General features: G+C 37.6%; 1 protein-coding gene across 2 annotated transcripts in view; it reads left to right on the forward strand.

The window, feature by feature from the left end:
* KLHL2 (kelch like family member 2) overlaps positions 1 to 27,834 on the forward strand; it is a 111,082-nt gene that overhangs the window by 68,028 nt on the left and 15,220 nt on the right. For both annotated transcript variants that reach the window (XM_044224797.1, XM_044224798.1), the window contains 3 exons: positions 8,582 to 8,691; positions 13,126 to 13,242; positions 14,483 to 14,632. In XM_044224797.1, the coding sequence (XP_044080732.1) occupies positions 8,582 to 8,691; positions 13,126 to 13,242; positions 14,483 to 14,632 (377 nt within the window). The remainder of the gene's footprint in view (positions 1 to 8,581; positions 8,692 to 13,125; positions 13,243 to 14,482; positions 14,633 to 27,834) is intronic.

Consider the following 27,834-nt stretch of genomic DNA (forward strand, 5'->3'; position numbering starts at 1 on the left):
TACTGACACTCTTTGAGGTGTAGGTGGGTCTTAGTCTTGATTGCTTGAGGGAGAATGAGAGTGAAGTGCACTATCAATTTTAAGAAGTTCTCTGACTGGGCAAGTATATTAGCAATAGGCAAAGGTAGCAGGCCAGTGGAGGACCTTGATTTATTTTGAGAGATAATCAGACTCAGCCAGAGAATCTTTGCCAAGCGTCCAACCAAGGTGGGGGAAACTGGGCAATGAAGAAAAATTCAGATAGTAGAGCCAAGGTGAGTGGCCTAAAGTGGTGAATAATGTGAAGGTTTTAGAGGACTGCTTGTATGGATTACTGGGTGTGTGGTTGGGGATGAATCTGTTTAGAAGAGTCATGGTGATGATTCAGATCACGTAGAGACTAACAGGTGGAAATTCAAATATTGAGGTTTGGAGAGAGGTTGAATCTGGGAGCAGCCATACTGGGGTGCTAGTTAAAGATAGCTGGGGAAACACAAATGTGGATGAGATGGGTAAGGGAGGTTAAGCAGAAAATGAAAAAAGGGCTCAGGGCAGACAGGACAAATAAGTACAGGCAGCAGACTCAAATGTGTAGGGAGCTGAAGGAGACAAACTGAGTGATTAGAAAGATTAGACAGACACCTGGCTGGCTCAGTGGGTAGAGCATGTGACTCTTTTTTTTTTTTTTTAAAGATTTTATTTATTTATCAGAGAGAGAGTGCACGTGAGCAAGGTAGCACAAACAAGGGGAGCGTCAGGCAGAGGGAGAAGCAGACTCCCCGGCCAGCAAGAGGCCTGATGCAGAGCTCTAATCCCAGCACCCTGGGATCATGACCTGAGCCGAAGGCAGACTCTTAACCCACTGAGCCACACAGGCCTCCCAAGCGTGTGACTCTTGATCTCAGGGTTGTGGGTTTGAGACCCACGTTGGGTGTAGAGATTACTTAAAAAAAAAACTTTTTAAAAAAGTTTAGAAAACAGTATTATAGAATCCGAATTGGGAGAGAGTATCCTTAGGGTCAAACACTGTATGGGGGTTGAGAAGTTTTAACCTCAAGAAAAGGACTTCCAAAGAACAAATTCAGGGGAAGGGTGAGCCAGAGGCTACGCTACAACAGGTTAAGATGTGAGAGCACAGTGCTCCAAAATGCAGAGGCTTCTGTTTTGTATGAATAAACTAAAGAAGTTTTGTATGAATATCAACAATGTAGGGCAGTGGCCCAAGATGGGGAGGGTAACCATTTTTTTTTTTTCTTACTTAGGACAGCATTTGTCCACTGAAGTCAGGACAATAAAATGTGTTGATTATCTATAGCAAAACTTTTTTTCCCACTGGGGAAGGAAACTGGTCCTAGTTTGGAAATATTTTGTTATTTTTTCTTTTATAAAAATCTTAAGCACTAATATGTTCTTCATTTTTGCCCCACCACCCCCAGCAACAAGTATGCTGTATCTATCCATGTACAAAATGCCTTTGTGGGACCTGTGGGGTCCAGCATCATACATCATCCAGCGGGAGTCTTGCCCACTTGTGCATTGCATAATAGGCAGACAGACTCGTGTCTTGGCTGTGGACTCTGAAGTGACCCGTGAACCCATTCTAGCCCTTCTTGACTGAAGTCAAGGAGCCACTGGAGAACATTGACCTAGATGGTCACCTGTGATCAAGAGAGTCTTTGAAGAGGTCTAGGTTTCCAGAGGAGAAGATCCAGCACTTACCAGAGGGATAAAAAGTTTGGATTCATTAGAGTGGGTCAGAACAGTTTGTCTTTACACACATCACACCTTCCCTAAGGTGCTACAGCACAGGAGCAAGAGAGAACTTCCTCAGAAAACAATTCTTTTAGTGCAGAAAAGGGAGAGTGTATGAGTGAGTGCCCAGGGACACATATCTACTAACTGTGTGGTGGACTCCCATCAAAAAGCCTTCTTCCCACTAGCTGCTGGGAAAGCCCCCTGTCTCAGATCCTCTCAACAGACCCATGGCCAGCCCATCCCCTGTGTGCTGTGCCCCCTACCTCCACTGTGTGGCCAGTTTCCTGTTTGTGCTTTTGTAGAAAGCATCAAGAGTGGGCTTTGGAAGGTGACAAATAAGCACATGCATCCAAATCTATGGGTGAGGGAGTGACCACAAACTTCAGCTGTAGCGCCACCTTTAAGAAAACAAGAGGCTGTGAGCACTCAGCTTGGTGTGTTGCAGGATGAAGACGAGCATACAAGCTTAAGATTTCTTCCACAAAAGAGAATAAGAAGCTTAGAGCAGATATATCCATGGAAGGTCCAAGAAATCCTCAGAATCTCCAGCAGGGCTAAAGACAGATATTAGTCCCCTAAAAACAGTAAAGTGACTGCTACTTCAAATGCAGAGACAGCAGCACATAACTCCAAGAAACATTAAAAAATCATGGTAATAATGACACCACCAAAAGGTCACAGTAATCTTCCCATAACCAAGCCCCAAAACATCCAAGATCTGTTATTTTCCTGATAAAAGAATTCAAAATAGCTGTTTTAAGAAAACTCAGCTTCAAGAAAACACCAATAATTCAGTGATTTCAGGAAAACAATACAGGAATAAAATAAGTTTAACAAAGAGAGATCATTAAAAAAACTTTTTTTGGAGCTGAAGGATTCAGTGAATGAAATGAAAAATGCAGTGGAAAAGATCAACAGACTTGATCAAGCAGAAGAAAGAATCAGGAAGCTTAAAACTATCCAGTCAGGAGAACAAGGGAAAAAATAATGAAAAGGAATGAAGAAAAGCTGCATAATCTATGAAATTCCATCAGAAGGACCAACTGGTGAATCAACAGAGTTCTAGAAGAAGAAAGGGAGAAGAGGACAGAAAGTTTATTTAAAGAAATAAGGGCTAGGGTGCCTTGGTGGCTCAGAGTGCTAAGCACCTGTCTTTGGCACAGGTCATGATCTCAAGGTCCTGGGATTGAACCCTGCATTGGGCTCCCTGCTCAGCGGAGAGTGTGCTTCCCCCTCTCCCTTGGCCTGTCCCACTGCTTGTGCTCTCTCTGTCTCTCTCAAATAAATAAATAAAATCTTAAAAAAAAAAAAAAAAGAAGAAGGGCTATCTGGGTGAAGATTTGGATATCTAAGTTCATGAAGCTTTTATAGGTCACCAAACAAAATCAACTTAAAGACATTTTCTCTAAGATGCATTATAACAAAATAGTTAAAAATCAAAGTGATCATCTTTTTGTGTGTGTGTTAGTCACCATACTGTACATCATTAGTTTTCGATGTAGGGAGTTTGCTTCTTCCTTCTCCCTCTCCTTTTGCCCCTCCCCTGCTCATGGGCTCTTTCTCTCTCAAATAGATAGAATAGAATACAATAATACTGTAATATGGTGCTGTGTTAATTCTAGCATAAGATTAAATGACAAAAGTATAAAAAATAACTATAGCTATAATAATTTGTTAGTGAATGCACAATATAAAAAGTAATTTTTCAAAAATTTTAATTTTTTTAACATATAATGTATTATTTGCCTCAGGGGTACAGGTCTGTGAATCATCAGGCTTACACACTTCACAGCATTCGCCATAGCACATACCCTCCCCAATGTCCATAACTCAACCACTTTCTCCATACTCCCCTCCCCCGGCAACCCTTGGTTGGTTTTGTGAGATTAAGAGTCTAAAGAGAGGTAATTTTTGACATCAAAAACCATAAACTGTGGAAGGGAGTAAAAGGGTAGAGTTTTGGTATGAGATCAAAATTAAATTTTTATTGATATAAAATAGACAGTTATATCTGTTACAAGTTTTATATGAATCTCATGGTAATCACAAAACAAAACTTTATAGTATATATACAAAAGATAAAGAGAAGGTAATAAAGCATACAACTATGGAACATTACCAATTCACAAAGGAAGGAAGCCAGAGAGGGAGAAAGGAACAAAGGAAATACAAAACAGCCAGAACACAAGAAGATGGAATTAGTAAGGTCTAATTAATTAATACTCTAAATGTAAGTGGATTGAATTCTCCAATCGAAAGGCATACAGTGGTGAGATAGATTAAAAAAACAAGACCCTATTATATGGTGTCTATCAGAGACTCACTTTAGCTTTAACGACTGAGTGAAGGGATGGAAAAAGATAGTCCATGCGAGGGGAAATCAGAAAAGAGCAAATGTAGGTATATTGATATCATACAAAATAGATCTTGAGCCAAAAACAGTAAGTAGAAACAGAGAAGGTAATTACATAGTGACAAAAAGTTTGATTCAATGAGAAGATGTAATGATTAAAAATAAGTATGACCCGGGGCATCTGGGTGGCTCAGTGGGTTAAGCTTCTGCCTTCTGCTCAGGTCATGATCTCAGGGTCCTGAGACTGAGCCCTGCATGGGACTCTCTGCTCAGCAGGGAGCCTGCTTCCCCCTTTCTCTCTGCCTGCCTCTCTGCCTACTTGTGATCTCTCTGTCAAATAAATAGATAAATTATCTAAAAAAAAAAAAAAAAAGTATGACCCAACATAGAGCATCTAAGTATATTAAGAAAGACAGACCAGAAAGGAGAAATAGACAACAATAAAATAATGGTAGGAGGCTTCAAAATCCACTTTCAACAATGGATAGATCATTTAGACAGAATATCAACAAGGAAACATTGGTCTTGAACCATAGTTTAGACCAAACAGACCTAACAGACATGTGGAACATTCCATCCAACAACAGCAGAATAGACATTCTTCTCAAGCACATACAGAATGTTCTCCAGGATAGATCATGTGATAAGTCACAAAACAAATCTTAGCAAATTTAAGATTAAAATCAAACTGGCTATCTTTTCTGAGCACAGTGGTACGAAGCTAGAAATCAATAACAAGACTAAACTAGAAAATTCACAAATGTGAGGAAATTAAACAACATACTCTTGAACTGCCAGTGGGTCAAGGAAGAAATCAAAAGGGAAATAAATATCTTGAAGCAAACAGAAACACACCACACCAAAATCTATGGGATGCTTCCAAAGTAATTCTAAGAGGAAAGTTTACAGTGATAAATGCCTATTAAAAAAGATCCAAAATAAGCAACCTAATTTTACACCTCATGTCACTAGAAAAAGAACAAACTAAACCCAATGTTAGCAGAAGAAAGAAAATGACAAAAGACAGAGTAGAAATAAATGAATTAGAGACCAGAAAAACAATAGAAAAGGTCAATAAAACTAAGAGCTGGGTTTTTTTGCAGAGGTAAAACTGAGAAAACTTTTAGCAAGACTAAAAAAAACGGAGACTCAAATAAATAAAATCAGGAGTGAAAAAGACATTACAGCTTATACACAGAAACACAAAGGATCATGAGACTAATAAGAACACTTATATGCTAATATAATGAGAAGAAATGGACAAATTTCTAGAAACATGCAGTCTACCAACACTGACTCGTGAAGAACTAGAATAATCTGACCAGACCAATAGCAAGTAAGGAGACTGAATCAGTAATCCAAAAGTTCCCCCCAAAAAAGATCCAGGACCATATGGCTTCACGGATGAATTCCGTCAAACATTTAAAGAATTAACACTAATCCTCCAACTCCTTCAAAATACAGAAGAGGAGGCAATACTCTCAAACTCATTTTGCAAGGCCAGGGTTAAAACTAATACCAAAGCCAGATAAGGACATTGCAAGAAAAGATTACATATCAATGATGAATGTAAGTGCAGTAATTCTTACCCACATATTAGCAAAGTGGATTCAGCAGTACATAGAAAATTGAGTGGGATTTATCTGTAGGATTCAAGGATAGTTCAACATCTGCAAACAGTAAATTTGGTACAGCATAGGAATAGAATGAAAGGTAAATATTATGTAATCATCTCAGATGCTGAGAGAGCATTTGACAAAATATGGCATTCTTCCATGAGACAAACACTCAACAAATTAGGTATATAAGGAACATACATTAATGTATTGAACTTTAATATAGTAGAGGTCATATATGGCATACCCATAGCTAAAACTTCATACTCAGCCGTGGAAAACTGGAAAGGTTCCTTTAAGATCAGGTACAAGACAAGGATGCCCACTCTCAAAGCTTCTGTTGAGCATATTACTGGAAATCCTAGCAGAGCAATCAGGCAAGAGAAAGAAATAAAAGACATTCAGTTGGAAAGGGAGAAGTAAAATTGTCTTCGCAGATTATATGATTTCATATATAAATCCCAAGATTTCACAAAAAAAAAAAAACCCCTTAGAATGAATCAACAAATTCAGTAAACTTGCAGGATACAAAATTAACATGCAAATTTGAGTTTCTATGCACTAACAAATATCTGAAAAACAAAACAATCCCATTTGTAATAGCATCAGAACCAGTAACATACCTAGGGATAAATTTAACCAAGAAGGTAAACAATCTATACATTGAAAATTACAAGACTTTAATGAAAGAAACTGAAAAAAAGATAAATAAATGGAACAATATGTTCCATGAATAAGAAGACTTATTCTCCATGAATTCATGAATAAGAGGAATTAATATTGTTAAAATGTCCATGCCCCCCAACTCCATCTGTAGATCCAGTGTAATCCCTATTAAAATTCCAATGGTATTGTTCAACAAGTAGAAAAAAAAATACTAAAAATTTTGTGGAATCATTAAAGACCCCAAATAGCCAAAGCAATCCTAAGAAAGAAGAACAAAAATGAAGGCATTGCACTTTCTGATTTCAAACTATATTACAAAACTATAATAACCAAAAGAGGGGGGGACTGGCATAAAAATTGATACCATGACCAATGGAACAGAATTGAAAGGCCATAAATAATAGGGTCACTTAATCTATGACAAAGGAGACAAGAATATACATTGGGGAAAAGATAGTTTCTTTAAATGGTGCTGGGAAAACTGGACCATTGCATTATACCATATACAAAAGTAAACTCAATGGATTAAAGACCTAAATGTAAGGCCTGCAACTGTTAAACTCCTAAGCGAAAACATTAAGTAATATTCTCATTGACATCAGCTTTCACGTTTTTCTTTTCTGGCTATGTCTCCTTAGGCAAGGGGAAACAAAAGCAAAAGTGAACTACTGAAACTGTTTCAAACTAAAAACTTTTACACAGTGAGAGAAACCATAAAACAAACAAAAAATATGAAAAGGTAATATACTGAATGGCAAAAGATAGGGGTAATATACTGAATGGCAAAAGATACTGACAAATAATATATCCTATAAGGGGTTAGTATCCAAAATATATAAAGAACTCATTCAGTTCAACACCAAAAAACAAAACAAAGCAAAAACCAACCAGAAACTCAAATAATTTGATTAAGAAGTGGACAGAGAACCTGAATAGGCATTTTTCCAAAGAAGGCATGCAGACAACCAACAGACACATGAAAAGATGCTCAATATCGCTAATCAGGGAAATGCAAATCAAAACCATAATGAAATATCATCTCACACTAGTCACAATGGGTAGTATCAAAAAGACAAGAAATAAAAGACCAGTGTTGGCAAGGACGTGGAGGAAAGTTTTCTTGGATGCACTGTTGGTGAGAATGTAAGTTGGTGCAGTCACTATGGAGAACAGTATGGAAGTTTCTCAAAAAGTTAGAAATATTGTATGATCTAGTAATTCCACTGCTGGGTATTTACCTAAAAGAAACCAAAGCCTCTCATTTGAAAAGATATATGCATCCTAACATTTACTGTGGCATTATTTATAATAGTCAAGATACGGAGGCAGCCCAAATATCCATCAATAGATAAATGGATAAAGAACAAGTAGTATATGTGTACAGTGAATGTTAGCCATGGCAAAGAATGAAATCTTGCCATTCACAACAAATGATTCCTTTTTAAATTTGTAAAGTTATTGATTATATGAATAGTTTCCCCCCCATTTGGAGGAGTAGGTATATTTGTGAAATCAAAGGTTCTTTTAAGAATTTAAGAATTCTTAAAAATATTTAAGAATTTTAGGAATTTTAAGAATTTTAAGAATTTCTAGTTTTACCAGTTTCTGGAAGGAGGTTGAGGGTATAAAGTAGTATGCTTTGGTCCCCGGATGAAATACCACAGAATTCAGAGCTATCTATATTACAAATCAATCCTGTTTTTTTAATGATGGTCATATGTTCAGACTGACCAGCATTTAAAATTTCTTTGTTTAAAGTTTTCAAATAAAGTTGGTTTCCCTCCTTATTCCAGTATGTTTTGGAGTCCTCTAATGTTTTACATAATACATTCAAATGTGTGAATATATAATACCATGTACTTTATCTGATTTATATACTCAAAGGTTTTATGGATTTAAATACTGATAGTCTTATTAGCATATAAGGATAAGGAATACATGTTTAATTCTGAAATACCACCCTGTGAAGGAGAAGTGATTCAGCTGAGTATATGATAAGGCAGATTTCCTACCTGTGTCTCTATTTTGTTACTTAAATAGAGAGCACTTCCCCAGGTGAGATTGTTTGGGTTTTGTTAGCTCTTGCCTTGAGGAAATAGTTGTTTTTCTCATTCTTAGGTTAGATTAAGAAAAACTGCTTCCTTTTGAAACAGATTGAGGCTGGATAATGGAATGTTGGTTTTAATGGGTTTTATTTTTAACCTCCAAACAGAGCAGCATTTTGCAGATGTTGTACTTAGTGAAGAATTTCTCAATCTCGGCATTGAACAAGTGTGCAGCTTAATCTCAAGTGACAAACTTACCATTTCCTCAGAAGAGAAGGTAATTAAATTTTTCTTTTCTAGTATATTTTGAAGTAGTACTTTTCCTTTCTTTGTTTCACTTTGTTTTGTAACTTTGTAATCCTGTATGTGTAGTGACAGCCAGTGATCTTTGATGTGGAAGTTATTAGAAACTTCAGTAGTTAAGTTGTTGATTGTCTGCAGATTAGTTTCTTCATTTCATAGGAGGTTCCCTGAATTGCTAAATATTAGAGTTTTGTCCTTGACCCTCACAGCAAGAACTGGTACACATTAAGCTGTTTGAAACAATTCTTTTTGGTACTCAGTTTCTTCCCAAAGCTAGATGTCTGTAAAAATTGTGATCTAAGTAATTTCACTATCACGTGAGTTGGAAGAAGATACCAGGGATAACAAAGTAATAGCTTGTTCTGGACTGAACATTCTTTTTAAAAAAAAATTTTTATTTATTTATTTATTTGAGAAAGAGAGCATGAGAGCAAGGGGGAAGGGCAGAGGGAGAGAGAAGCAGACTCCTTGCTGAGCAAGGAGCCCGATGCAGGACTTGGTCCCAGGACCCTGGGATCATGATCTGAGCCAAAGGCAGATACTTAGCTGACTGAGCTACCCAGATGCCTTAGACTGAACATTCTTAACCATACTCTTCCTTTAGTCTGGTCTCCTGCTACTCATACCCACCCCTACCAGTGCTTCCCTTCTCCCTTCCAGAGTGCTGTGCACCTGCTTTGTCTGGCTGTAGCCTCCCTTTCTCCACATTTTGAGTTGCCTTTGTCAGCCACCTGCACCTTTTTTTTTTTTAAAGACTTATTTATTTGAGAGAGGGAGAGAGAGCGTGAGCAGGAGGGGCAGAGGGAGAGGGAGAGACGATCTCAAGCAAATCCTGTGCTGATGAAGCCTGACGTGGGGCTTGATCTCAACCCTGAGATCATGACCTGAAATCTAAGAGTTGGCTACTTAACTGACTGAGCCACCCAGATGCCCCTGACTTTGTCTTCTACCCTTAGGGTTTTATTCTTTGGTCAGTGTTATATTCTGTGGGAATCAGGGCACAAAAGCTTGTGAACACACTGAGTTTAGAGAAACTGAAACTTTTTTTTCCTTTTTGTTCTTTTCATTTAAAATTATATGAAATTTAGCTTTTATTCTTCAAAGATATCCATCCTGCCTGGCCATAAAAAGACACATTTACTGTTATATTTACTATATGAAAAGAATATGTGAGAAGTACTTGTTAGATGTATAATCTTAGCACTTTAGAACTATAAAGAAGAAGAAGACATTACTAGTCATATTAGCAGACGTTTATTGAGTGCCTACTGAGTACCAGATACTGCCATAGCATCACAGATATGGAAATACTAACAAAATAGAAAACTTTACTCCACAGACTAGAGGGACATACAGCCGGGTAAATAAATGATTATGGAATGCTGTAGAGGGTACTCTAGGAGCATTTCATCATTCCTGGTGTGGATGGCAGTTCAGCCTATCTCACACGTGGGACCCAAGTTCTAAAAAATAAGTAGGCATTTGCTGGGGAAGTCCAGATGGGTGGAAATGGGAAGGGCATTTCAGGTAGAGGTAGAATATGTAAATGTAAAAAAGGTGAGAAAAAATAATTTGCATTATGTTGGTTCTATATGGTTAGAGTTTAGAATATGTTTGGCAGAGTGGTAGGAGTTAAGATGGGAAGATGACATAAAATATCTTCTTAGCCGTATTAAAGAACCTTGACTTCATCCTAGTGGTGGAGAACCTTTAAAGGGTTTTAAGCAGTAGGAGAATAAAATCATAATACCTACATGATAGAAATGTCATGAAAGCTGTTCTGATTTTCTCCTGCTGCATAACAAGCCACCCCAAAGTGTAGTGACACAAAACAATAACCATTTTATTATGCTCAAAATTCTGTGGGCAGAATTCATTCAGGGCATTTTGGGACAGCTTATCTCTGCTCAGTAGTATCTGGGGCTTCTGCTGGCTTGGCCTGAATGTCTGGAGATACCAGCCTGATACCAGATGGGCCATCCTGGAGCTTCAGTCCATTTGCACGTGGTGTCTTATATCTCCAGAATTTCCACAGTGGCTCCTTCATTCACTTGTCTGGCTTTTGGGCTAGAGTTTGGTTGGTATCTCCCTCCACCTCTGTCCTCTTCCTCCAGGCCCCTCCTTGCACTCCCTCTGTGTGGCTAGTTTGGGTTCCTCGTCCCAGGGTAATCTCAAGTAATGAGTCTTCTTCCATGACATCTGTCTTCCCCCAAATGAGCATTTCAGGAGACCTGAGTGAAAACTGAAAAGCTTTAGAAATCACTCAGCACTGCTTCTGCTTCTTTATTTATTTATATATATTTTTTGTTATACAGGGCCAACTTAGATTCCCCGTGGCAGGTTTCATAAGGTGTGGATACTCAGAGGTGTGGTTTATTAGGGGACTATTTTGGAAGCCAGCTGTCACAGTGGTGGTGTGCTGAATGAATCAAAAGTAGGGTGAGGGTCAGATAGGAGGATGTTGAAATCATACCAGTGAGCAATAGGAGCTGATGTAGGATGGTTGAAACAGGTGGAGGAGAGCGAGCAGAGCTGAGAAACAGTAGATAGAATTGACAAGATTCTTTTTATTTCTAGCACCCAATACCTAGAGGTACTTGGTAGGTACTTGCTGACCAAATGAATTAAAGAGCCATGTTAACTATATTGTAAATCATTTTTAGTTTCTTGTTCTATTCCTGTATCAACAGAAGTTTTTTTGTTTCAAATAATCCACTTACCTATCATCAGGCATTTTCTACAAGCCTTTAAAAATTACTGGGTTATATATTCATCGCCCTGGAGGGAAATTATATAGCCAAATATGGGCTTCATATTAGCCTATTAGCTTTCTCATAGGTTGTTAAGTTGTAATGCCCTTGTTATTTCTTTTTTTAAGAAAATTAAAAAACAATAGATTTTTCATTTATTTATTTTCAGCATAACAGTATCATTATTTTTTCATCACACCCAGTGCTCCATGCAGTCCGTGCCCTCTATAATACCCACCACCTGGTACCCTGACCTCCCACCCCCCCAGGCCACTTCAAACCCCTCAGATTGTTTTTCAGAGTCCATAGTAGATTTTAATACATTCCATTGTGAGAAAAGTTGTGTTCATCTATTCTGCACACCCTTGATTTAGAAGTGTACCATTAACATTTATGTGTAAACCTAAAGAAAAAGCCCCCAAAATAGTTGTTTATAAGGGCATGTGATTTTCATTCCACAGAATCACTTAGCTTTATTATTTTGGGTGCTCTATTCCAAAGAGACTTGAGATTTAAATCTAGGTAAGTAGAACCAAATTCAAATTAAGAAGGTTATCAACTCAATTAGATCGTGTATCATCAGATTATCACAGCAACCATTTAAGTTCAAGAATATTAGATAATGTATTTGGTGAAATTCTGCGTAAATACCAAATGAAAAATACTTAATATATCTTAATATATAAAAGTACTAAAGGTACTTATTCAATTAAAAGTAGAACTACTGTATCACCCATCAATTCCACTTCTGCCTCTATCTGAAGGAAATGAAAACAGAATCTTGAAGAGACATCTGCACTCCCATGTGCATTGGTTTATTGCAGCATTGTTCACAAGAACCAAAATATAGAAACAACCTAGTGTCCATCAGTGGATAAATGGATAAAGAAGATATCTCTCTCACACTCACACGCATGCACACACACAGAGACACACACTGGAGTATTATTCAGTCACAAGAAAGGAAATAACTGCCATTTGTGAGAACATGTGTGGACCTTGAGGGCATTTGCTAAGTGAAAGAAGTCAGAAAAAAGACAAATGCTATATATCACTTATATTTGGAATCTAAATAAACTGAACTCATAGAAACAAAGTGCAGTGGTGGTTATGTGGGGTTGGAGATGGGAGAAATGAGATGTTGGTGAAAGGGTATAAACTTCTGCTTGTAAGATGAGTAGGTTCTCGGGAATGTATAGTATGGTGATTATAGTTAAGAGAACTGTATTATATACTTGAAAGTGGCTAAGAGAGTATATCTTAAATGTACACAAAAAAGAAGTACATAATATACATAATTACGTGACATAATGAAGGTATTAGCTAAGGTTATGATGGTCATCATTTTGCAATGTATAAATATATCAGATGAACATCTTAAACTTATGTTATCTGTCAATTATACTTCAGTGAAGCTGGAAAAAAATAAAGTAATTACTAAATACCAAATTAAAAGAAAGAAATAGACTTAATAACTTTTTTAGTACAGCACAGGTCAAGATTTTGAAAAATTTGAGCTATGTGTTAAACTTGGATGTCTTAGCAGGAACTGAATAAAATCTCGTATATACTGACGACAGTAATCTCGTCATACTTCATTCACATGCCTTGGTCCATAACTCATTACTTATTTTTCTTTTCCCCATATTTTCTGCAAGGTATTTGAAGCAGTAATAGCTTGGGTAAACCATGACAAAGATGTAAGGCAAGAATTTATGGCTCGGCTGATGGAACATGTGCGGTTACCTTTGCTTCCTCGGGAATATTTAGTTCAGGTAAAAGCATATGCAAAACACATGAATACACATGGCACTTTGTCACGGGTAGCACTGTGTCTCCGGGCTGACAGCATGTAGATGCCTGTTACACAGTGGTAAGATCTGTAGAATACAGATCCACAGGGCATAGTACAGAGGACAGTAAAGGCATCTGCAGTCCTTGGCAGCTGTTCCTTCTTTGGCCACTCCCCATTCTTGGAAATTTGCTTCCCCCAATTTTTGATGTGGGCAAGCAAATACCAGAGCTTATCCAGAGTATTTATGGTCATTTACACATAAATAAATGCACCTGTGCCTCTGTGTCCCTGCTCTGTATCTTCTTTGCTTTCCTTTTAAGCTTCTTCTGATTGCCCTGCAGAAATGGAATTTTGACATTTGACCCAAATACTATTTAATTCTACATCATAGTTTTACAGCGGCACATATTTGGTTTTGGTCTTTATTTCTAATCTGAGGAAACCCAGGGTATTTGAAATAAGTAGAAATAAATGGATTTTAGCAGTCTATGAGAATTTTTTATTATTAGCATCCTGGTCTGAACATTTTCAACATTTTTATAATTGAAACCATTTAAGGAAACATTCTTTATTAAGAGACTCAGTTGGAGCATTTTAGGATTTCTTGAAGCCTCATTATTTTTTGTGATCTGTATAGTCATTGACAGTCTACTGTTAAGAAAATGAACAGAAAAATCTGTTCTGCATGTGAGGTCAGGAATAGCAGGGACAAGATTTGTTTGTGGTGTAGGCATGTTGTTATAGGTATTTTGAATCATTCTCTTGGGTATTTTATTTGCCTTTTTGTGTTTGAAAAGTGTCTTTAATTTATTAGTATTGCCTACTCCACCTGAAGAACTCATTATCTAAATGTTTTTCTTACTCTTTGGCTTGATGTTTAAAGATAATAGGTGAATATATACAGAAAAAGAAGAAGAGATATAGATGAATATAGTATTACCTAAAGATGATTCTATAGCTGATGTCGAGGTATTTAATTTTGATTGCCATTCTTTTCTTTATTACTTACATGTGTTTTTCTCTGCAGACCAGATATTGAGCATTTTTTGGCTTCATTTATTTTTCTCTCAGTGATTTTCATTGTAAGGAAAAGACTGAACCAGAGAGGATAGTTACTATTATTTTTTTTTTTTTTGCCTCTTCTTTATTTCTGTTTCTTTGCCAGTTTTATCATGGAATAGTTATTCCCATCATGGGATATGTCTTATTTCTTCTTACAGAGGGTTGAAGAGGAAGCATTGGTCAAGAATAGCAGTGCTTGCAAAGATTACCTCATTGAAGCTATGAAGTATCATTTGCTGCCAACAGAGCAGCGTATATTAATGAAGAGTGTCCGGACTCGACTGAGGACACCCATGAACCTTCCCAAAGTAGGATCTATTGTTCACACTTGTTACTGCTTCACCTGAAGGGCCCATAGTGAGGCTGTTAATGTTTTTATTCATCTGAATTTCCACATGCCTGAGAATTCATTGTAGTGTCTATAATTCAGCTTCTCTGTTGGGTTTGTGTGTGGAGGGTGGGGATTGTTTGGTTCATTTAATCTTTATAAACCGCATGATGTCAGAGTTCTGGAACAGAAAGCAACTGATTTTTGTCTCTTCTGAGTTTTATTAGCTTCAGTTACAGTAGAAAGGAAAATCAGAGAAGGTAGAAAGATTTGTCTGTAAGCTATGTGTTTAGGTAGTAACTGAAAACTGAGCAGTTTCATAGAATTACATACTAGAGTTAAGGCTGATGAACAGCTTGTTCAGTTCGTTTCCTTCCTCTTCCCTGTTGTATGCTGTCTGATGGTTCACTCACACATCATCTGTAGTCATTTCACTGTAGGTCTCCCCTCTGTTGTCCAACATCACCAGTGTTCACCTTTCCCTTGTGTGAGAGTTCATATTCTACCTTTATCTTTTTAGTTGAAGCCATTTATGTTTTACTGATTTAATTTTCCTGACAGAATAACCCCACATTTCTGTCTCTGTTTACAATTTCTTGTGCCTTTTCCATCTTCACAGTACTAGAAAACCAGCACTTTATGCATCATTTTGTATGGTCTAATCAGGATGATCCATAATATAATGCTTTTATTTATGTATTTATTTTTAGCTCTTATATGAGTGTGGGGCAATGATGGATTAAGAAATAAGAGTTAATTTGTTACCCATTGTTTTCTTACATCATCTTTAGTTACCACTCTGTCCTTTCCATTAAATTATGTCTTTTAAATTCTTTCACTTAATGCTCTTAGTGTTCTTTTCAAGTTTTATTTTTGGAGTGTACATTTTTAATTTCTTCAAATCTGTGTTGGCATTGTTTTTCTGTTCTGCCCAGTGTTAATACCATTTCTCAATTTAGAACCAACTGTGTATTTTGCGAGTATGCTATTTACTCCTTCTTCTAGATCATTAGTAAATATTTTAATTTAGAATGGACCTCACCGCTCTTCCTGGTGACACCTTGCTAGAAATACTCACTCACTGACAAGGTCCATTTGCAGAAAATTTCAGTCCATAGAATTATGTTTATTATCTAAGCCAAAAATAAGTAATTTGGCCTGTAACATCCAGTGAGATTCAGGATCAAATAGATTCAAATTTGGCATGACTTTTTTTTTTTTTTTTTTTTTTTAAACATCCCTTTGCGTGTTACTCATTTTGTTGTCTCTTAGAGGTTTGGAAGCTTTTCTCAAAATACTCTAAATTTTTGCTCAGAGTTATCACTTAAAAGGTATTTACAAGGCATTCACTTCCTACCCTGTTTTGAAAATTGGTATTTGCCGTTTTTAAATTTTCTGATCTCTCCTCAGTTCTCCAAGATTTTTCAAAAATAATTGTAAGTGGCTCAGTAAGTACATTAGCTAGTTCCCTTAACACTTAGTATGCATGCCATCCGGGTCTGCTGATTTTATAAATGTTTACATTTTCCAAGTACCCTTTTACCTGCTTTTATAAATAGCCATCTTTATAAGTCTACATCACTTCATATTTGTCCATATTATTTGGTGTCAGTTTTTGTTCTTAAAAAAGAAGATTTATAAAAAGTGTTCATAGTCCTAGACCATTTAAATTATCGTTTTTTATGCTAGTTTTTTCAGCATTCTTCTGAGCAGCTTTGTTTTATTTTAATACTTTTTAAAATATTCCATATTTGTAAAAGTTCTCTTCTTCTGGCATCTTTAGCTTTGCTGTCTTTAACTATTCTGCAATGACCTTTAGAGTGAAAACTAACTCTCTTCCAATTTCTGGAATAAACATGTCACTTTTGGAAACTTTCTGAAGTGTTCTTGGTAAAATCCCACCAAGTATTTTATTTTCTCTTTTGTAGAGTTGTGATCATCTGTTCAGTTACATTGATTCTGGGCTTTTCTGGTTGTGGCTTTGGAGTGCCCTTCCAACTCTTCTTAATTCTTGTGATTTCTCAGCTCTTTACCTTTTATACTATCCATCAAGGTTCTTATTCATTCTGCTGTCTCAGGTGGCTGGGGTCGGGGGGGCAGCAGACATGGCAGATGGCAGTATGCTCCACTGTTGCTTAGACTTTGCATTTGCATGGTCCCTTCTCAAAATTTATTTATCTAGGCTCTTCTTGAGCAAGATGTCAGAGGAGTAGGAGACTGAAATAGCATTAGGTCCCAGGGGTTCAGCGAGATAATTATCAAACCGTTCTGAACACCTACAAACTCAACAGGAGATAGAAGAGAGGAATAGCTGCAATTCTAAGAACAAAAAATCGACCACTTTCTGGAAGGTAGGATGTGCAGAGAAGTGGATCCAAAGAGATGGGAAGATAGTCAATGGGAGAGGGACCAGCTCCTGGCAAGCGGTGGAGCAGTAGAGCACAAAATTGGAAGTTTTAGGAGTCTTCTCCACTGAGGGACGTTGCTCCAGAGGCTAAGTGGTGGTGGAGCTCTCGCGGGGACAGTGTGGTCTCAGGATTTACAGGGTCACATAAAGACCGGGGCTGTCTGAGTGTGTCAGAGCTGCCAGGTATTGGAGTGGGGAAGCCGACTACAGAGACAGAACAGAGGAGTGAGCTCTCAACTCAAGGTCAACCTTACATCATGATCCAAGGCACAGTTGGGCCACTGCACTTTGACCAGGGACCCCACCCTCCTCTTCTGGGAGGAGCCTTGCAGGAGCGTGAGACAGGAATCTGCTGGGTTTGGAGACTCCAGATGGGGCCATGCACCAGAGATATAAGGGCTCAATCACAGGCTGGGTGAGCACAGAACGTGCCCGGAGACCAGGGAGACAGAAGTGATTGACTGCTTTTCTCTGAGGGCACACTGAGGAGTGGGGCCCTGAGCTCTCCACTCCTACAGGGCTGGAGATTGGGAGGTCGCCATTTCTATTCCCATCCTCCAAATCTCTACAGGAAGTGTTCAGGGAACAAAAACTACTGAGAGCGAACCAGAGCAGTTTACTTAGCCTGGTCCCTGGGAAGGGCAGTGAAATTCTGCCTCGGGCAGACACATTTGAGAATCACTGCAACAGGTCCCTCCCACAGAAGATCAGCAAGAACATCCAGCTAAGATCAAGTTCACAGATCAACAAGAACTGAGGAATTCTGGAGAACTCCCCTCCAGAGGTAGGGGAAAGCAACACATAGAATTCATGGCTTTATCCCCATGATCCTTTTAGTCTTGCAAAGTTAATTTTTTTTTTAATTTTATTTTTTTTATTCTATTTTTTAAAATTTTCCTTTTTCCTCTTTTGAGGTATTTTAACTCTTTTATTTTAAAAATAACTTTTTAAAAAACTTTTAAAATTGTCATTGTTACAGTCATATTTTATTCCTTCATTGTATTTAACCTTATTTTTTTGTGTACATATAGGCTTTTTTTCTTTAAAATTTTGGGATACAAGTTCTTCTAATAGATCAAAATGTACCCTAAATTAGCACATGGCTTTGTTCTAGTCTCCAGCCTGATCACATTCTCCTCCCATTTTTTTTTCCCTTTCCACCCAACTTAACAATTCCTTTTTTAGAATCTTTTTTATGATTTTTTTTACATATATATATATATATATATATATATATTTATTTATTTATTTATTTTCAGTGTTCCAGAATTCCTTGTTTATGCACCATATCCAGTGCTCCATGTAGTACTTTGTAATTTTCATCTTTACAGTCATATTCCATCCCATCATTGTGTTTACCCTTATTTTTGGATATGTATAAGTCTTTCTTTTCTTAAAATTTTGGGAGCTAGTTTCTTCTAAGACACCAGAATACATCCAAGATCAAGTGGATGGCTCTGTTCTATTCACTAGTCCAGTATATACATTTTGTTAATTTTGTATTTTTTCCCCCTTATTTCTCCCCTCCAGTTTCGGGTCATTTCTGATTTGGTTAGTGTATATTTTTCTGGGGTCCTTGCCACCCTTTTAGTATTTTACTCTCTCATTCATATACTCCTATCTGGATAAAATGACAAGGTGGAAAAACCACACAAAAAAGAACAAGAGGTAGTACCGACAGCTGGGAACATAATCAGTACAGACATTGGTAATATGTCAGAACTAGAGTTCAGAATGATGATTATCAGTATGCCAGCTGGGCTTGAAAAAGGCATGGAAGATATTAGTGAATCCCTTTCTGGAGAAATAAAAGAACTAAAATCTAACCAAGTTGAAATAAAAAAAGCTAATAATGAGGTGCAATAGAAAATGGAAACTCTTACTGCTAGGATAAATGAGGCAGAAGAGAGAATTAGTGATAAAGAAGACCAAATGAAGGAGAATAAAGAAGCTGAGCAAAAGAGAAACAAACAACTACTTGACCACGCGGGGAGAATTTGAGAGATAAGTGATACCATAAGATGAAACAACATTAGAATAATTGGGATCCCAAAAGAAGAAGGAAGAGAAAGAGGGGCAGAAGGTATATTGCAGCAAATTATAGTAGAGAATTTCCCTAATATGGCAAAGGGAACAAGCATCAAAATCCAGGAGGCACAGGAACCCCACTCAAAATCAGTAAAAATAGGTCCACATCTCACCATCTAATACTCAAACTTGTAAGTCTTAGTGACAAGGAGAAAATTCTGAAAGCAGCTGGAGCTGGGGACAAGAAGTCTGTAACATACAATGGTAGAAATATTAGATTAGCATCAGACTTATCTACAGAGATCTGGCAGGCCAGAAAGAACTGGCATGATATATTCAGAGCAGTAAATGAGAAAAATATGCAGCCAAGAATACTATATCCAGCCAGACTATCACTGAAAATAGGAGAGAGAAAAAGCTTCCAGGACAAACAAAAATTAAAAGAACTTACAAACACCAGCCGGCCCTATAGGAAATATTGAAAGGGGTCCTCTAAGCAAAGAGAGAGCCTAAAAATAGTAGACCAGAAAGGAACAGAAACAATATATAATAACAGTCATCTTACAGGCAATACAATGGCACTAAATTCATCTCTTTCAATAGTTACCCTGAATGTAAATGGGCTAAATGCCCCAGTCAAAAGACACGGTAAAAAAACAAGACCAATTATGAGACCAATTATGAATGAAAAGGGAGAGATCACAACTAACACCAAGGAAGTAGAAAAAATCATCAGAAGTTATTACGAACAGTTATATGCCAATAAGCTTAGCAACCTAGATGAAATGGATGCATTCCTGGAAAAATATAAACTACCAAAATTGAACCAGGAAGAAATCGACAACCTGAATAGACCGATATCTAATAACGAGATTGAATCAGTGATCAAAAACCTCCCCAAAAACAAGAGCCCAGGACCTGACGGATTCCCTGGGGAATTCTACCAAACCTTCAAAGAAGAAATAACACCTATTCTCCTGAAGCTGTTTCAAAAAATTGAAGCAGAAGGAAAACTTCCAGACTCTTTCTATGAAGCCAGCATTACCCTGATCCCCAAACCAGGCAAGGACCCTACCAAAAAGGAGAATTTCAGACCAATATCACTGATGAATATGGATGCTAAGATTCTCAACAAGATCCTAGCCAACAGGATCCAACAGCACATTAAAAAGATTATCCACCATGATCAGGTGGGATTCATCCCTGGGCTACAAGGATGGTTCAACATTCGTAAATCAATCAATGTGATACAACAAATTAATATGAGAAGAGAGAAGAACCACATGGTCCTCTCAATTGATGCAGAAAAAGCATTTGACAAAATCCAGCATCCGTTCCTGATTAAAACGCTTCAAAGTATAGGGATAGAGGGAACATTCCTGAACCTCATCAAATCTATCTATGAAAGACCCACAGCAAATATCATCCTCAATGGGAAAAAGCTTGCAGCCTTCCTGTTGAGATCAGGAACACAACAAGGATGCCCACTCTCACCCCTCTTGTTCAACATAGTATTAGAAGTCCTAGCAACAGCAATCAGACAACAGAGAGAAATAAAAGGTATCCAAATTGGTAATGAAGAAGTCAAACTCTCTCTCTTCGCAGATGACATGATTCTTTATATGGAAAACCCAAAAGACTCCACCCCCAAACTACTAGAACTCATACAGCAATTCAGCAACATGGCAGGATACAAAGTCAATGTGCAGAAATCAGTGGCTTTCTTATACACTAACAATGAAAATACAGAAAGGGAAATTAGAGAATCGATTCCATTTACTATAGCACCAAGAACCATAAGATACCTGGGAGTAAACCTAACCAAAGAGGTAAAGGATCTGTACTCAATGAACTACAGAACACTCATGAAAGAAATTGAAGAAGACACATATAGATGGAAGACCATTCCATGCTCTTGGATCGGAAGAATAAACATTGTTAAAATGTCTATACTGCCTAGAGCAATCTATACTTTTAATGCCATTCCGATCAAAATTCCACCGGCATTCTTCAAAGAGCTGGAGCAAATAATCCTAAAATTTGTATGGAATCAGAAGAGACCCCGAATCGCTAAGGAAATGTTGAAAAACAAAAATAAAGCTGGCGGCATCACCTTACCTGATTTCAAGCTTTATTACAAAGCTGTGATCACCAAGACAGCATGGTACTGGCATAAAAACAGACACATAGACCAGTGGAACAGAGTAGAGCCCAGATATGGACCCTCAACTCTATGGTCAATTAATCTTTGACAAAACAGGAAAAAATATACAGTGGAAAAAAGACAGTCTCTTCAATAAATGGTGCTGGGAAAACTGGACAGCTATATGTAGAAGAATGAAACTCGACCATTCTCTTACACCGTACACAAAGATCTACTCAAAATGGATAAAAGACCTCAACGTGAGACAGGAATCCATCAGAATCTTAGAGGAGAACATAGGCAGTAATCTCTTTGATATCAGCCACAGCAACTTCTTTCAAGATACGTCTCCAAAGGCAAAGGAAACAAAAGCGAAAATAAACTTCTGGGACTTCATCAAAATCAAAAGCTTCTGCACAGCAAAGGAAACAGTCAAAAAAACAAAGAGGCAACCCACGGAATGGGAGAAGATATTTGCAAATGACAGTACAGACAAAAGGTTGATATCCAGGATCTATAATGAACTCCTCAAACTCAACCCACACGAAACAGGCAAATGCATCAAAAAATGGGCAGAAGATATGAACAGACACTTCTCCAATCAAGACATACAAATGGCTATCAGACACATGAAAAAATGCTCATCATCCTTAGCCCTCAGGGAGATTCAAATTAAAACCACATTGAGATATCACCTTACACCAGTTAGAATGGCCAAAATTAACAAAACAGGAAACAACATGTGTTGGAGAGGATGTGGAGAAAGGGGAACCCTCTTACACTGTTGGTGGGAATGCAAGTTGGTGCAGCCTCTTTGGAGAACAGTGTGGAGATTCCTCAAGAAATTAAAAATAGAGCTTCCCTATGACCCTGCAATTGCACTCCTGGGTATTTACCCCAAAGACACAGATGTCGTGAAAAGAAGGGCCATCTGTACCCCAATGTTTATAGCAGCAATGGCCACAGTCGCCAAACTATGGAAAGAACCAAGATGCCCTTCAACGGATGAATGGATAAGGAAGATGTGGTCCATATACACTATGGAGTATTATGCCTCCATCAGAAAGGATGAATACCCAACTTTTGTAGCAACATGGATGGGACTGGAAGAGATTATGCTGAGTGAAATAAGTCAAGCAGAGAGAGTCAATTATCATATGGTTTCACTTATTTGTGGAGCATAACAAATAGCATGGAGGACAAGGGGCGTTAGAGAGGAGTAGGGAATTTGGGTAAATTGGAAGGGGAGGTGAACCATGAGAGACTATGGACTCTGAAAAACAGTCTGAGGGGTTTGAAGTGGCGGGGGGGTGGGAGGTTGGGGTACCAGGTGGTGGGTATTATAGAGGGCACGGCTTGCATGGAGCACTGGGTGTGGTGAAAAAATAATGAATAATGTTTTTCTGAAAATAAATAAATTGGAAAAAAAAAACAAACAGACCAATTGATATGCTGTCTACAAGAAACTCATTTTAGACCCAAAGACAGATTTAAAGTGAGGAAAACAATTTACCATGCTTATGGACATCAGAAGAAAGCTGGGGTGGCAATCTTTATATCAGATAAATAAGATTTTAAGTCAAGGACTGTAATAAGAGATAAGGAAGGACACTATATTTTACTTAAAGGGTCTGTCCAACAAGAAGATCTAACAATTGTAAATATTTATGCTTCTAACATGGGAGCAGCCAACTATATAAACAAATTAATAACAAAATCAAAGAAACACATTGACAATAATACAATAATAGTATGGGACTTTAACACACACCCCCCACTGAAATGAACAGATCATCTAAGCAAAAGATCAACAAGGAAATAAAGGCCTTAAATGACACACTGGACCAGATGTCCAGTGAACCAATATATCTTGTTCAGATCTATTCAGAACATTCCATCCCAAAGCAACAGAATACACATTCTTCTGTAGTGCACATGAAACATTCTCCAGAATAGATCACATCCTGGGTCACAAATCAGGTCTCAACCGGTACCAAAAGACTGGGATCATTCCCTGCATATTTTCAGACCACAATGCTCTGAAGCTAGAACTCAGTCACAAGAGGAAAGTTGGAAAGAACTCAAATACATGGAGGTTAAAGAGCATCCTACTAAAGAATGAATGGGTCAACCCAGAAATTAAAGAAGAATTGAAAAAATCCGTGGAAACAAATGAAAATGAACAGACAACTATTCAAAATCTTTGGGGCATAGCAAAGGCGGTCCTGAGAGAAAAGTATATAGCGATGCAAGCCTTTGCCAAGAAACAAGAATGGTCTAAAGTACACAACATAGCCCTACACCTAAAGAAGCTGGAGAAAGAACAGTAAAGAAAGCCTAAATCCAGCAGGAGAAGAGAAATAATAAAGATCAGAGCAGAAATAAATGAAATAGAAACCAAAAGAAGAGTAGACCAAATAAATGAAAAGGTAGGAGCTGGTTCCTTCAAAGAATTAATAAGATTGATAAACCCCTGGCCAGACTTATCAAAAAGAAAAGAGAAAGGACCCAAATAAATAAAATCATGAATGAAAGAGGAGAGATCACAACTAACACCAAAGAAATACTAACTATTATAAGAACATACTATGAGCAACTCTACGCCATCAAATTTGACAATCTGGAAGAAATGGATGCATTCCTAGAAACATATAAACTACCACAACTGAACCAGGAAGAAACAGAAAACCTGAACAGACCCATAACCAGTAAGGAGTTTGAACCAGTCATCAAAAATCTCCCAACATCAAGAGCCCAAGGCCAGATGGCTTCCCAGGGGATTTCTACCAAACATTTAAAGAAGAATTAACACCTATTCTCCTGAAACTGTACCAAAAAATAGAAATGGAAGGAAAACTTCCAAACTCATTATAAGGCCAACATTACCTTGATCCCAAGACCAGATGAAGGCTCCATCAAAAAGGAGAATTACAGACCAATATCTTTGATGAACACGGATGCAAAAAGTCTCACCAAAATACTAGCCAATAAGATCCAACAGTACATTAAAAGGATTATTCACCACGACCCAAGTAGGGTTTATTCCTGGGCTACAAGTTTGGTTCAACATCCACAAATCAATCAATGAGATACAACACATTAATAAAAGAAAGAACAAGAACCATATGATACTAATAGATGCTGAAAAAGCATTTGACAAAGTACAGTGTCCTTTCTTGATCAAAACTCTTCAAAGTGTAGGGATAGAGGGTATATACCTCAATATCATCAAAGCTATCTATGAAAAAACAACAGTGAATTTCATTCTCAATGGGGAAAAACTGAGAGCTTTTCCCCTAAGGTCAGGAACAGGGCAGGGATGTCCACTATCACCACTGCTATTCAGCATAGTACTGGAAGTTCTAGCCTCAGCAGTCAGATAACAACAACAACAACAAAAGACATCTGAATTGACAAAGAAGAACTCAAACTCTCACTCTTTGCAGATGATATGATACTTTATGTGGAAAACCCAAAAGACTCCATTCCAAAACTGCTAGAACTCATATAGGAATTGAGTAAAGTGTCAGGATATAAAATCAATGTACAGAAATCAGTTGCATTTCTATACACAGACAGCAAGACAGAAGAAAGAGAAATTAAGGAGTTGATCCCATTTACAATTGCACCCAAAACCATAAGATACCTAGGAATAAAGCTAACCAAAGAGGCAAAGAATCTGTACTCAGAAAAATATAAAGTACTCATGAAAGAGAGTGAGGAAGACACAAAGAAACGGAAAACCATTCCATTCTTATGGATTGGAAGAACAAATATTGTGAAAATGTCTGTGCTTCCTTTAGCAATCTACACATTTAATGCAATCCCTATCAAAATACCATCAATTTTTTTCACAGAAATGGAAAAAGTAATCCTAAAATTTATATGGAACCAGAAAAGACCCCCGAATAGCCAGAGGAATGTTGAAAAAGAAAGCCAGAGTTGGTGGCATCACAATTCCAGACTTGAAGCTCTATTACAAAGCTGTAATCATCAAGACAGTATGGTACTGGCCCCAAAACAGACACATAGCTCAAGGGAACAGAATGGAGAGCCCAGAAATGGACCCTCTACTCTGTGGTCAACTAATCTTTGACAAAGCATGAAAGAATGCTTGAAATGCTTGAAAAAAGAATTGCATGAAAGAATGTCCAATGGAAAAAAAGACATGGTTTTGGGAAAACTGGACAGCCACCTGCAGAAGAATGAAACTGGACCATTTCCTTGCACCACACACAAAAATAGACTCAAAATGGATGAAAGACCCTCAATGTGAGACAGGAATCCATCAGAATTCTTGAGGAGAACATAGGCAACAACCTCTTCGACCTCAGTTGCAGCAACTTCTTCCTAGAAACATTGCCAAAGGCAAGGGAAGCAAGGGCAAAAATGAACTATTGGAACTTCATCCAGATCAAAAGCTTTTGCACAGCAAAGGAAACATTTAACAAAACCAAAAGTAGCTGACAGAATGGGAGAAGATACTCGCAAATGACATATCAGATAAAGGGCTAGTGTCCAAAATCTGTAAAGAACTTATCAAACTCAACACCCAAAGACCAAATAATCCAATGAAAAAATGGGCAGAAGACATGTACATATATTTCTGCAAAGAAGACAGCCAGAAGGCCAACAGACAAATGAAAAGTGCTCCACGTCACTCAGCATCAGGGAAATAGAAATCAAAACCGCAATGAGATGAAACCACCTCACACCAGTCAAAATGGCTAAAACTAACAGGTCAGGTAACGACATGTTGGAGAGGATGCAGAGAAAGGGGAACCTTCCTACACTGTTGGTGGGAATGCAAGCTTGTCCACTACTCTGGAAAACAGTGTTGTGGTTCCTCAAAAAGTTGAAAATAGAGATACCCTATGACCCAGCAATCACACTACTGGGTATTTACCCTAAAGATACAAATGTAATGATCTGAAGGGGCATGTGCACCTGAATGTTTATAGCAGCAATGTCCACAATAGCCAAACTATGGAAAGAACCTAGATGTCCATCAACAGATGAATGGATCAAGAAAATTTAGTATATATACACAATGGAATTATGCAGCCATCAAAAAGAAATGAAATTTTGCCATTTGTAATGATGTGGATGGAACTAGAGGGTATTATGCTGAGCAAAATAAGTCAACCAGAGAAAGAATTATTATATGAATCTCTTTGATATGAGGAATTTGAGAGGCAGGGTAGGGGTTGTGGGGGTAGGGAAGGAAAAAATGAAACAAGATGGCATCAGGAGGGAGACAATCCATAAGAGACTCTTAATCTCACAAAACAAACTGAGGGTTGCTGGGAGTGAGAGAGTAGGGAGAGGGCGGTTGGGTTATGGACATTGGGGTGGGTATGTGCTATGGTGAGTGCTGTGAAGTGTGTAAGCCTGATAATTCACAGATCTGTACCCCTGGAGCAAATAGTACATTATATGTTAATAAAAACAATTTTATTTATTTTTTAATAAAAATAATTTTTAAAGATTTATTTACATATGTTTTTGAAAAGATACTTATATTGGATGCTGTTTCAGCACACTGTTTGCCATTTTAGAGTGGTTATATTCAAGATTAATTCTGAATAGATAGGTAAGAATAATGTAAAGGTTAATTTCTCATGCTTACATATTTTATAATAATGATGCATTTTATCATGGTATTGATAAGTCAAATCAGACAAAATGTGGAAGTGTAGTGCTAAGAAAACTTTTGCAATATTCAGTAAATTTCTTCCATGACAGTGACTTAGTACTTTTTATATTAGGCTCTGATTTTATGGAATCATACAGATTTGCATGAATGATTCTTTTTATCTCTCATACATTAGTTTTGCTTTTTCAGTGAACAATATTGGGAGTGTGTAAGGCACTCTTGGATTCGGACATCATAGTGAGAAACTATGTTTGCTTCTGTACTTTGTTGCCTTTTCACTTTGGAGTCTGTATTTTTAGAAATGTTACCATATTATTTCTGTGTATGTATTCATTTTACTCAGGATATCTGTTCAGATTTCCAACTGGGAAATTATGAAACTTGATTTTTCGGGAGGCATTTTCTACCTAATATTTAGTAGGTGAAGAAAATGAGAAAACAAAGTTTAATGTGCATTTTCGGATGGTCGCTGGGGTTTGTTTAACTCCCCTACCTCCCTCTTGCCTGCCTTAAACATGTCACATTGAACTTTTCTGTACAAAAAAATGTTTCCAGTTTTCTATTCCTTTATATTAGCATAATTAGTTTGGTGTTTCTCAAAACAGATCAGATGCCTTTTACAAATAACTGTGGTGCCAGAGTTATGATCACTTGTTTTGATGGTTGGTAGCACAGTGGTTTTTAGTGCAGTCTCTTGATCTCATACAAATATCCCTGCTCTCTTTTGTTCCCATTATCCAATCTTTGTCCCTCTTCTCTCTGATTCCTGGGAGTCCCAAATCATCACCTCATTCTACTGTTCTTGGGTGAGCTCAGGATACATAATACTGCCATTCTCTGTATTCATTAGTGCGTTTTCCCTTCTGTCCTCATTGTGATGTGCAGAAGAGAACCACCGCACGGAAAGTGTGAGATTCGAAGTTTGAGAATCATGAAATCTAATAAATC

This window comes from Neovison vison, chromosome 11, assembly GCF_020171115.1.
Source record: "Neovison vison isolate M4711 chromosome 11, ASM_NN_V1, whole genome shotgun sequence".
Taxonomy (NCBI): domain Eukaryota; kingdom Metazoa; phylum Chordata; class Mammalia; order Carnivora; family Mustelidae; genus Neogale; species Neogale vison.